The sequence below is a fragment of the Trachypithecus francoisi genome, unplaced genomic scaffold (assembly GCF_009764315.1).
Source record: "Trachypithecus francoisi isolate TF-2019V2 unplaced genomic scaffold, Tfra_2.0 Lachesis_group5, whole genome shotgun sequence".
Taxonomy (NCBI): domain Eukaryota; kingdom Metazoa; phylum Chordata; class Mammalia; order Primates; family Cercopithecidae; genus Trachypithecus; species Trachypithecus francoisi.
The window spans coordinates 118,618,126-118,630,573 of NW_022681470.1; the positions used below are offsets into that span (position 1 = coordinate 118,618,126).

The following is a 12,448-nucleotide window of genomic DNA, read 5'->3' on the forward strand; positions in this document are numbered from 1 at the left end:
AGTTTTAGGGCTTGTACTGATTAGAGGTTTATAAATAGTTGGGAGTGGAGGAGTTCATCAGCACAGAGATGGCAATTGTGGTCATGGAGGTTGTTGAGGTAATCCAGGGACACACATACATGTATGTGCATGTGTATATATGTGTTTATGTATCTGTGTATGTGTGTATGTAAATCTGATAACAGATTTCCAAACCAACTAGTTACTGAAAAATTACAATTAAGCGACTAATATAAAATGCTAAATAAATTTTATGACTTTCCCCTCAGAATTGATTGGTTTTGACGTTGATAATGATAGCTCAAATAGAACTCAGAAAGTCTGAATTAATAGGTTTTAAAAATAGAAGAAATCTATTTTTTTCCCTGTAGCATCAATTGCAATAATTACAGACTCTTATCTTTACCTACTTATACAATTTTATTATTGTAAATAATTCATTCATAGTTATCAGGAGCATTGTGATACAAATGTGAGATCACTAGTTCCTACCCATTTTTTTTCCTAATCTTATTACTTTCAGTCTGACTAGATGTTATAGGGAATAAAATATTCAGTTATTTGAAAACTTCTTCTCCCAATATTTTCTATCTACGTCTCCAGCTGTCAAAAGTAACTTAACTATCATGAGTAAGAAATTTACCTATCTTAATACAAATATGTGGAATGAATAACCTACAGCCTAGAGAAATATAAATACCAGAATATATGCCCAGAAATTTTATTTAGTGAATATATTCTGCTCAAATCAACCAGATATTTTAATGACTGCATTATTTGCAAAATGTATTTACAACTATATCTCTTGAATTTCTTACAAGAAAGAATGTTGATAAATACTAAAATAATTACTGTGCAAAGCATTATTTTAGTAGGTTTATTTTTATATCTTGTTTTATGAGATTTTAGAAATATAATAGAGAGAAATGTATTAATATCACTGTGAATTTATTTCTGTATAAACAATCAGTAAACTGTTTCAAAGAATGTCTAAATCATCATTTATTTCATCCATAAACATTCCTGGGTTAAAATTCTGTATGTTGTTTGACCTGGTGGAACAGGGCTAAGAACCCATTTTTTGCTCTAGATTAATTTATTAAAGGTAATTGTTGCCCTAGCATGTGAAATGTTGAAATGGCAAATTTTGAATTTTAATGAAAACTGAAATAAATTTGACATATTAAACTTATATTTAAGCATTTGAAAGTAAATATTTTTAGTCAATGGGTGACTTTCTTTTAATGTGACTTATTCAGCTATCTCATAGAATTTTGATTTATGCTTTGTGTTGTGTGTAGCTTTTACAGATAATACTTTGCCTTCTTAGGGATTTCAAGGCAAGACCGGCCCTCCTGGGCCAGGGGGAGTGGTTGGACCACAGGTATGTTCCTTTTCTTTATTTCCTGAGCAAGATTTATTTATTTTTGTTTATATTTTAACCTTCCGAAGTTGTGTAAAATCTTCTAAATTTATTATGATTCAAAATGATGTATTTTTTATTTCAGATTGTATTTAAATATGTGCAGCTTTCGTACATCAAATGAAACCAACAAACTATTACTTAACTAAAGCAACTTTTCAATTGCCTGTAAGAATAAAAGAGAAGAATAAAATAAATGAAAATAAATCAGAAAGTTCACACTGAATTTAACACTAAAGCCTGACTATGACACCATCTACTAATAAAAATACAAAGTTCCTTATAAATAGGTGGGCCATCATCTTTTTCTAGAATTTTAAATTATAAAATGACTTCATGTTTTTGAGTATAAATTAGATTTAGAAATATACATCCTAAAATTTTAATATTTGTAACATATTAGGTGTTTCTTAAGATTTTTGCCTTAATAATGAATTATATCAGAAATAAATATTAATTATCTTTGAGGATATACAAAATAATGGAAGAGACAAGTATTTCTTTCACGATAGGTGGCAGAAGAAGTCTCAAAAATTGGTGCAGTATCCTGAGTTATAGTATAAAATAACTATGAAGAGTAATTCATGGTAATAGAAAATAATGTTTTTCTTCCCTAGCAAAGCATATTGAATGGGCAGAACACATTTAATTTACTGGGCTGGAATTTTCCCCCCACTAATAACAAATTATAACAAAGGAGCAAAAGCAGGTGAATACATGTTTTAGTTATTTAATTGGTTTAGTCTTTTCTCTGTCTCTAAATAGTTCTCAACACTGTAACACACACACATACACACCCACATGTGCACACGCACACACACACACACACACACCCACACACACGCACACACACACACATCTAGAGAAACAAAAAAAATGCATTTTGTTTTTAGGAATATGTGTAACAGAAGCAAAAATGAAGACTTATTGGATTTGTTGATTGTTTTATTTCAGAGGTTAACCCTGAGCCAAGGGAAATGTTATGTTATTTTATAGCGTGTGTAAACATGAATACTTATTTGTGTTAAAGGCTTCTTTTCAGAAGCTTATAGTTTTAGTTAAAACATTACATATGCTTTCTCAGTAATTAGAAAGCTTCCTCCAAAAAACTTTTATTTTTTTCTGTTTAAAACAACTTTATAGCTATTTTCTGTGAGAAAATTTAACCAGAAAAAATATTCCTATTATACTTAATATCCATAAACAGAAATAGAATTAGATTCTTAACTGAAATATAAACATCATGGAGCATAACTGAATATTTTAGGACCTCACATCTTTCAAAAATACAGTTCTGTTCACTGTGGTCATCTAAAACTTCTGAGACTTGTGTTTCCTTTTTTGTTCCCCTGCTTACATTAAGGCATAAAAATACTGGGTGTTTTACTGAAGATGCACCTTCACCAAATTACATTTTTTATTGGTCCTTTTTAAGAGAAAAAATATCCAACAGCCTATTTTAAATGTAGCCATACTTTCATGTGAAGACAAAAGATTTGGTTTAATGGGAATAATATAGATTGCAATACTGAATATCCACTGTTTTCTTTAAACAGTTATGTGAATCTCTGATCATTTTGTCTCCGTGGTGACAGCTGTTCAATTATGGTTAATTCTGTATTCCTTACTGTTTAAATTCTGGTGTTCAGATAGTTAAGAAAACATCATGTTTTGGATAAATGTTTGCACATTAATGTTAAAGTGAGAAGTTATAGCAATCATATAATTACAGGAGTTTAAACCTAGAAATGTATACCCAAGTAGGGACAGGTATATTCCTTATCCAAGATAAACAGTTAAGAATATGTTGAATTTTTAGGGAAAAAAATATATATATACTTCTTAAGCAAGTACAGGAACACGTTCTACTGTTTAACAACATTAGCATCTAAAAATTTGTCCTTTATTTAACTTGAATCCTTCATTTTGCTTTTTATTAAGATAGAGAGAAACTAATCACCATCCTCTGTTTATACATGAAAGCTTGTTATACTCAAGCACCACAAAACAGCACCACTCAAGGGACACATAAATGACCTGATATTTTTCACTTTGGCATTTGCTGCAATTTAAGGCAGCTGAGCATTTGTTATAGCCTTTGGCCAGGAGGAACTGCCGACCTGTACTCACTGCCTTCAGGATCCCCTGCCACGTTCCCTAGACTTTGTCCAGTGAATATAGATTAATAGTAGAGAAGTTTTAAGCTTTTGGAAATTCCAAGGAGAACCACTGACTTTTTGGGTTCTCAAGGCCCTAAGTTTATTTTTAAACAGTGATTCATTGAGTGGCTACCAATGTGGTTTCTATGCCTCTTTACGACTAAGCTGATTTGACACCTCATATGAAAAGAAGGAATGGGATAAAACTGTATTTAAAAAATCATAGTTTTAATAATGCTTGGACTTGCCCCACTCTGCAGAAATTATTGTATTAAGCAAAGAAAACATCTTTTTGGACTTTATGTGCTTTCCTTTTACACTCAGATTCTAACCAAGATTATATAAAAATTTTTTAGACTGTTACTTGATATGCTACTTTCAGTGCTTTGTAAGTGTTTTGTAAGATATCATGAGAATAAGTGAGGATGGTAAACTTTTGTAAATGAGAATAATACTGTTTTTGAGTTTGTGTTATCTTTGCCAAAAATAAAAGAGCAATCTAAAGTGGTTTTGCCTATCTAATTTAGGGCCCAACCGGCGAGACTGGTCCAATAGGGGAACGTGGGCATCCTGGCCCTCCTGGCCCTCCTGGTGAGCAAGGTCTTCCTGGTGCTGCAGGAAAAGAAGGTGCAAAGGTACAACATGCTTCATAAATTTTTTTTTTGGCCGAAAACTTTAATTTATATTTCACTATACTCACCACTTGTCTACAGATTCCATTTAAATGAGTGTCAGAAGATGTGTCAGGAAAATATTTAGTGTGTGTTTATTATACTCCAAGATATTGCCCAACGTTTACATAAGACTGTTAGCTCCATTAACCATAAAATCTTTTATATACATATACCCTTAAATGTAGGTAGTGGGTACTTCATTTTAATGCAAATAGCAATCTACCCAATATTCTCATCATTAAATAAGATTCAAATTTTACTTACAGTAGTTTAGAAGTAATCACAATTTTGTTTGTAGAAATATGTGTAGAAAGTAATCTGTCTTAATGGATGTTTATTATATTCTTTAGGGTGATCCAGGTCCTCAAGGTATTTCAGGGAAAGATGGACCAGCAGGATTACGTGGTTTCCCAGGGGAAAGAGGTCTTCCTGGAGCTCAGGTATAATCAACATCTATATAGATAAAGCAAGTGATTCAAATTGTTTATTAGAAGCATTTTTTCCCAGAACTTAAAAAGCGATGAGTAATTAAGGGAATATATGTAAACATATGCATTTGATTATTGTTATATATGTGTGTATATATGTAGTTATGTTTAAAAACATCTGATATCCTTATTTTATTAATCAGATATCTCCTCCTATTGATATTCAATTCATAGAGATTCATTTGCTTTATTTTTTCACTTTTTCCAGGGTGCACCTGGACTGAAAGGAGGGGAAGGTCCCCAGGGCCCCCCAGGTCCAGTTGTAAGTATGATGATAATAAATAGCCAGACAATCATGGTTGAGAATTACAGCTCTTCTTTCATTACTCTCATGCTGTGATTCCACAGTGTGTGGGAGAGAAAATAAACACATGTCAATCAAATCAGTCAATGCCTAGTTCCCACTAATTGCATACACTAATGAATGCAGAAACAGAAGGGTTTAGATGATTGGAAATATTTGCTTCTGCTGCTGTCAGGAGGTAAAAGGAAATATCTTGCTTCTTACGGTTCCCAAGGAAATAAATCCTCATTATGAGTAATAGAAGCTCATAGTCACGGAAGGCCTGGAGAGGCTATAGTTTGAAATTTTTACTTCATTTACATCTATTATTTTAAAATTACTTACAAAATAAGATTTGATGTCTTATAAATTATATTCTATCATTCATTTATTATAGAACATATTTAATTTGTTTATAAGTACTTGATGAGACTTGAATTTTTCAGTGATACAAAAGACATAAGCATAAAAGCATAAAACCCATAAGCAAAATCTTATATATTATCCATATTTCTTTATTTAATCAAAACATTATGAAATAATTGGCAAATGAATAAATATCAGATTTTTGCCTCATCTTTTTTCTTGAGATATGTATCAATCCCTCAGAAAACAATTGAATGTATGCTTCATTTTTTAATAAATTCACCTTTATTCTTATCTGTACACTGAAATTTCACTGTAACAGCCAAACTGCCGTATTTAGTGTTTTCTTCTCATTTTCTTATTTCACCAACCTAAAAATGCTGAAAGTTGCCTTAAAAGCCCTCTCAACTTCCCCTCACACAATATTAGTTCTGCTTCCAAAATATTTTACTAATTTTTCCCCTTTTCTTCATTTCTACCACTACAGTCTTTGTCCAGACACTTTTCTCTTCCTTTCTCTTTGACTAATAACATCTTATCTTTGGATTCATTTTCTTATCCTCTTCAGTCTGTTTCACCTATAGAATACTAGTTTAGCATACATCCTTAACTATGGCATTCCTCTATCATACCCATCCTATAGCTCCACACTGCCTTCGGAAACCAAGCTCCTTATCCTAGCCAGCAAGTCATCTTCCAAGTTCAACCCCAATTTCTATAGTCTTTTTTTTTCTTCATGCCCCCCACTTCAATTCTACCCAACTTAATGCATTGAATGTTGTCTTGCTTCTCAAAACCATGACCTTTTCTATTTTGAAAAGAGTATACTGTATACGTTTCCCCTTCCTCCAGGAAACTCCAGTTTTTCTTTCTCTACTTGAAGAAGATCCTACTCATCCATAAAGATAACTCTTAAATGTTAAATCTCTGTAAAGTTATCTTTGGATAATTTACCTCCATTTCATGTATTGGTAAAAATCCCCCCCCCACACACACACCCATTGCCCTTTATTATATCTACATGTTTAGAGATTACATTGGAATATAGTTGGCCGTCTCTCGCATTAGGCTGTGAGTTACCTGTATTATTTTAGTTACTCACAATACGGTGCCTGAAGCACAGTAATCATCTCACACCTACTCATTTGAATTATTATGAATTCTAATATCGGAATAAAGTTTATATAGAATTACTTAATACTGGGAATACAAGTATATCATTTCTCAGATTGATTCACATGATACTTACTTTACTTCCCTCACATCATATCACAACCATTGAGATATTTATGGAAATGTGGTAAAGATATTTTTAAAGAAAATATATCTTGAAAACTGTATTAGACTTCTACTGGAGTTCATAAAATTATGAACATTTTCTAATATCCTCAAAAGTTAGTGGCAGTAGCATTAGCAGGAACAACAGCTTAATAAGACAAAAGTTCGTATTTGGGTATAGAATCTTCTAAATTTCAGTAAAATGAGATCCATTTAACCAGACCTTCAGATTCTAAAGATATATTGTAGGAATAAATGATGCTTTAAGAGCAATGCACACTGAACTAATTATCTGAGCTGTGACTACAAGGATTAAATTGTTTTAAGTTGTTTTTCAGGGACCAAGCACTGAAGCTGCCTCAGGGGTTGGGAACAGTTGAAACCAGTGTATTTGTAGGCTGCATACTATGTCCAGGGGGTAGAATTTTCAAGATATTAATTGAAAAATGTATAGTTACATGTAGAATAACATTAAATATGATATAAAAATCAAATGTACTTTTATTTATTTGGCTTCAATTGTGTATTTGACAATTATTACTTACTTTGTTATATGCAACTGAACATCACAGTAGATATTCCTTGAGATAAAATAGGATAAACAATTTTAAAAAGAAATACACCAAAGACTAAATAGCACTGGAAGTTAGTTGGTGATTAAATGCCTAAAGACATGCAAACAATAAATGTTAATTCTATGAGTGAGGTAGAAAGATAATAAAAATAAGGGGAAGGGCCATGTGGAAAAGATGCCCCTTGAACTTGGCTTCACGAGTGCAGAACATTACAAAAATCATTGAAAAGCAAGAAAATATTAGGAAAGGGATATGATGTTTAATTAGTATCTGTTTTTGCCCAAGTGGGACAAGATATGGGAGATGGTCTAACATTTGTTGAATTCTTGCTAGCATCCAAGCACTCTGCTATTTTACATAATAAAAAAACTAAATCCCTAATGCAACATGTAATGTAATTACTGAAGCTCTAAAATTGCAAGATGTAGTCATTTGAATATTTGAAATGTACAGAGCAAGTGGAGCAAACAAATTGAAGTTTTAAGAAAACAAATCTGTCATTAGTGTTTAATATATAACAGAGATAGGAGAGAATAAATCACAAAAGTCCATTGACCTGTGTAAACATTGGAGTGAGCTGATGGCTAGGGCAGTGTGGAATCCAAGGACAGTGCTGATGTAGCCAACACGGAGGGAGGCAAGATAGTAAGATTTATGACTAATATTTGATATGGGCAGTGAGGACAAATGAAAACTGAACAATGACCTCAAGCTTGTGTCCTTGAGAGAATGACAGTTTGGTGATGTCTTCCATGCCTAGAGCAGTTTTACCTCATCAAGAACAACAACAAACAAAAACCAGAAATATTCACACACACACAAAAAACTTAAAACCTCTTGGCAGTCACAAAAAATTACAAATTACCTTTGTAATTTTTGATTATCTACTTTGATAATAGATGTGCTTGATAGATGCTCACTGTGTTTATTTGAAATTAATACCCATTTTTATATTCACAAATCAAATATACAAACATCAACCAATTAAAATTATTTCTTAAAGTTGTTGGAAAAGGATTCACTAAAAGGAAGACACCATACACATTTATTAGTTCCTAACACTATTGTTTTAATTGCTGCAGAATATAGTGAAGAGGTGCATGATGATGACTCAGTTCATAACAAGCCTTAGTTTACTCCATTTGAAGTGATTACATCACATAAAATTTGATTTTGAATTGTTTTGTTCCAAATGACAGATAAAACAAAAACTGGATGGTTTTCTAAATGTGAAGTATAATTTATCTAGAAAATTAATTCATGTTAATTCTTATTTTTTGAGGTTCAAAACTTACTATTGGGTTCCCTTGAAATTAATATTGGAAAAAAAAAGAATGAAGAGTCGAGAGTTATTTAAAAGGTAGCAAGTTCTGCTTTGCAATGGTAATAGAAAAGGTAATGGCAAAATATTAAAGGGAAGTATTTGATCAGTTGGTGAGAAATGATAAAATTCTGAGTCATAAGGAATAAAGACATAAGAACATCATCTAAAATTTGCTTTTATAATGGATATGTCTGAGTTTATATCAATCTTATGTTAACTTTACCTTTAGGATATTGACGAAGTAATGGTAAGTGCAAGACAGGAATTCACGGAAACAGTGATGGGTATTCAGAAGTTGTTTGTATTACAGAAAAAGCAAAGTGATGAGTTCTGAGGAAGAGAATGTGAAGTCTAAAGGAAATAGAAAAGGGAAATGAAATAATACTGAGTGTTTATTCTTTCCATTCTTATACTAGATATTTTGTATCTGTTATTTATATCTTTTATTCTTATTCTTGCGACTTGGAATGGTAGGGTTTTTTTTGTTTTTGTTTTGTTTTGTTTTGTTTTGTTTTCTATTTTATCATTCCATTTTTAAAGATAAAAGATCTGAGACTTGAAGAAGTATAGAGCTTGCCCAAATTATCTGGGCAAAAATCCATAATAGCACTTTACGTAAACTCATTTTCAAGTCATCTTGATCCTTCTAAATCTCTGTGAACAATTTTGTCAAAAGAGAGAGTGAGAAGAGTTAATATTTCAACTACCTGGGCTTTATTATTACTATTCTCTATAACTATTGCTTATTTTGAATGAATCAAAGATGAAACTGATTAAACTAATATACAGGTTGATTTTTTAATGACTAGATATTTGTCACAATACCATTGAATTCTTAGTTTCTTTCTCCTATAATACAACTCATAAGGAATGTAGTTGTGCTGTGTATTTCTGGATTGCAGGGAAATAATAAGTTCCCTCATTACATAGGATACTGATGAACTAAAACTAAAAGTCCTAAGCAGAGCTTTAATCAGCTAACCTTATCGCTCACAGTGATATTTGCAAAGTCTTCATGTGTCCCAATTATGTAGCTTATGCACTATATCCTTACTATACGCTCTAATCCGAGAAAAGAACAAATATCATATTTAATTCTCATGCATCCATTCAAGTGTTATTCTATCCATTCATTTGTAAGTATATTTAGTACCTATTCTCTTTATTTATAATCCATTTAGTCTGAAGCACAGGTCATTATTATGACACTCCATAGAAATGGATTTACTGTACTAGGGTGGGTCTAGGTGTACACCATTGACTTATATTTAGAGAAACTTTATTTGTAAAACAAATAAACTAAAAAGATCTGTTTGAAGATATGGGATATTGCTTTATACAGGGTCCTCTTTATGAATATCCTTGGAAGAAATCTCTTGCTAACCACAGCTTTAAAAATATTTGCAGTTTATTTTTTTCAAGTATTCTTTTTGTAGAATATTTTAAATTATTTCTTGTTGTTTCTTGAACAGTTAACTGACTTATCTCTTTAGTCAATTTGAATTACAAAACTTAGAATTCTTTTTGCTTTGACTTACAGAAATAATGGAGTCAAAATAGAGATGGTACAGAAGATAATGTTTTATAACTATTTAAAAAATTTTTGAACACAACTTACTATAAAAAGTACCTATGATATACTTTAATATTGTCTGTTACATTTTGTCATAGTTAATATTTTTTAAATACTCAACAAGACCCATGAAATTTATCTTATAACCTACTCATGGATCATAATATACAGTTAGAAAAATCCTTGGTCTTGGTATGCATCTTTAGTTTACTAATATTTGCTGGCTCCATTTTACTTCAATAAAAAGTTATTTGCTTACCTGTTTTCCTGTTTTTAAATGTATATTGTCTAATATTTTATGCATACTATTTAAGCTGCTGTAAGTCTTTTTCTGTGAAAGTACCATCAAAAAATAAATACCTGAAAATATCAGACAATCTATTAAACTGAAGTTATATTGATTCATAAAATGGACCTTGCTGCAAAGAACTTATGGTTTATTGAGGAGGACAGATAAAGAGCAGATAAAATAACATAGTAAATAATATGAAATATATTAAAAGAACAGAAAACACAAAGGTGAGAACAATGCTTTTTGCCTAAGGAAATTGTTTGAATTGAAGCTGTAAATAAAAACCAGTTTTATCTATGAAAAGCAGCATTTTTGTGTGCAAAATTTAGTCTTGAACTGCTCAACACTTTTTGTCTTCTTAGTAATGAACTAGTATTTCAAGGTTAGGGTTCTCTAAAGGTTTTGGTCCTGGGAGTTATTGTATATTGAGGAACATTCTGTCGTGCTACCACTTATGACAAAATTATACCAATAGGATGCTGTGACGTTGGGATTTTAAAGTCTATTGAAACAAACTATCCGCTGTATACATAATGTTGCCTCCAAGAACTGGTAACAGATGCCAATCAAATCCAGGGCATATCTTCTGATCTCAAGGGATGTAGTCCCTAAGTGGATGTCTTGATGCACACGCAAGACAGAAAGTAGCAAGAGACTGAACATTAAGAGAGAAAGGCAGTGCAGCACTTTTCTGCATGATGAACGTAAACTGGGTAAATGTTTTCTATGTATGTAAACATATATTTAAATATATCATGCAACAAATTCTCAGCTTTCACCTACTGCATATATTTTTATAAAACAAAATCAAGGAAAATAATATTTAAGAAAAAGATACTTTCCTTAAATAATCTCTCCTCCAGATATTCTTCACGGTAGAGAATAATCTCATTAACAACAGTTATTTATCTAAAAATGAGATTAAAATAAATATAGTAGTGTGTTTAGTAAAAAGCCTTCTATCTTTACAATCACATGTATATTTTATCCCCACGAGCTGTGGGAGTTAATATGCAGAAAGTATATGAGAGGAGCCAAATAACTGGTACAGGGTGTATGTCCAGTATTTGAAAATTGTGCGATATTGCAGTCTTTGCTCTTTTTCTGTGACTTCTCTTATTTGACCATCCTCCCATGATTCTGGCTTTATTTTCCTTCTTTATTTATTATTTCTTCTTCTTCTCATTGCTTCTTTAAGAGTTCTCATTCTCTTCCTATCATAATTCCTATTTCTCTTATTTTGTTGCTCTTAATCCTATTTCTTAGAACCTTCTTTTCCTTGGTTTTTACTTACTCTTCAAGCAAGGGAATAACCAAGGTTTAGAAGGATGGCATATACTGACATGCCAAGTCAGACTCTATACATTTTTAGATAAAGCACATTTTCTCCATTGTGACTCAGGTAGACCTTAGTGTAAGATGATTACATCCAACTAGGGATGAGATAAATTTAGCAATAGTGATGGGGACCAGTGATCAAGATCTGAGGCATTTGATTTGACTTTGATCATTCAGAGTTTATGCTTTAAATTCTAATAATGCTTGATAGTTCATCTAAATTTTTAGTTCACGTAATCTAAAATGTATGTCATGTAGAGAGTGAAAGTTTTGACATGAAGGTCAACTTCTTTTTTTTGTATTTTTTATTTTATTTATTTATTATTTATTTATTTATTAGAGGGAGTTTTGCTCTTGTTGCTCAGCCTGGAGTGCAGTGGCGCAATCTCAGCTCACTGCAACCTCTGCCTGCTAGGTTCAAGTGATTCTCCTGTCTCAGCCTCCTGAGTAGCTGGGATTGTAGGCAACTGCCACCAACCCAGATAACTTTTATATTTCTAATAAAGAAGGGGTTTCACCGTGTTGGCAAGGCTGGTCTCGGACTCCTGACCTCAAGTGATCACCCACCTCGGCCTCCTAAAGTGTTGGGATTACAGGCGCGAGCCAAGGTGCCTGGCAGAAGGTCAACTTAAAAAGACAAAGCAGACATGCTTTTGCCTTCTAGTTGTATAGCTC

At 32.0% G+C, this 12,448-nt stretch overlaps 1 protein-coding gene across 2 annotated transcripts in view; it reads left to right on the forward strand.

Annotated features, from left to right (window-relative positions):
• COL11A1 (collagen type XI alpha 1 chain) overlaps nt 1-12,448 on the forward strand; it is a 220,085-nt gene that overhangs the window by 137,048 nt on the left and 70,589 nt on the right. For both annotated transcript variants that reach the window (XM_033197012.1, XM_033197010.1), the window contains exons 38-41: nt 1,331-1,384; nt 4,110-4,217; nt 4,607-4,696; nt 4,953-5,006. In XM_033197012.1, the coding sequence (XP_033052903.1) occupies nt 1,331-1,384; nt 4,110-4,217; nt 4,607-4,696; nt 4,953-5,006 (306 nt within the window). The remainder of the gene's footprint in view (nt 1-1,330; nt 1,385-4,109; nt 4,218-4,606; nt 4,697-4,952; nt 5,007-12,448) is intronic.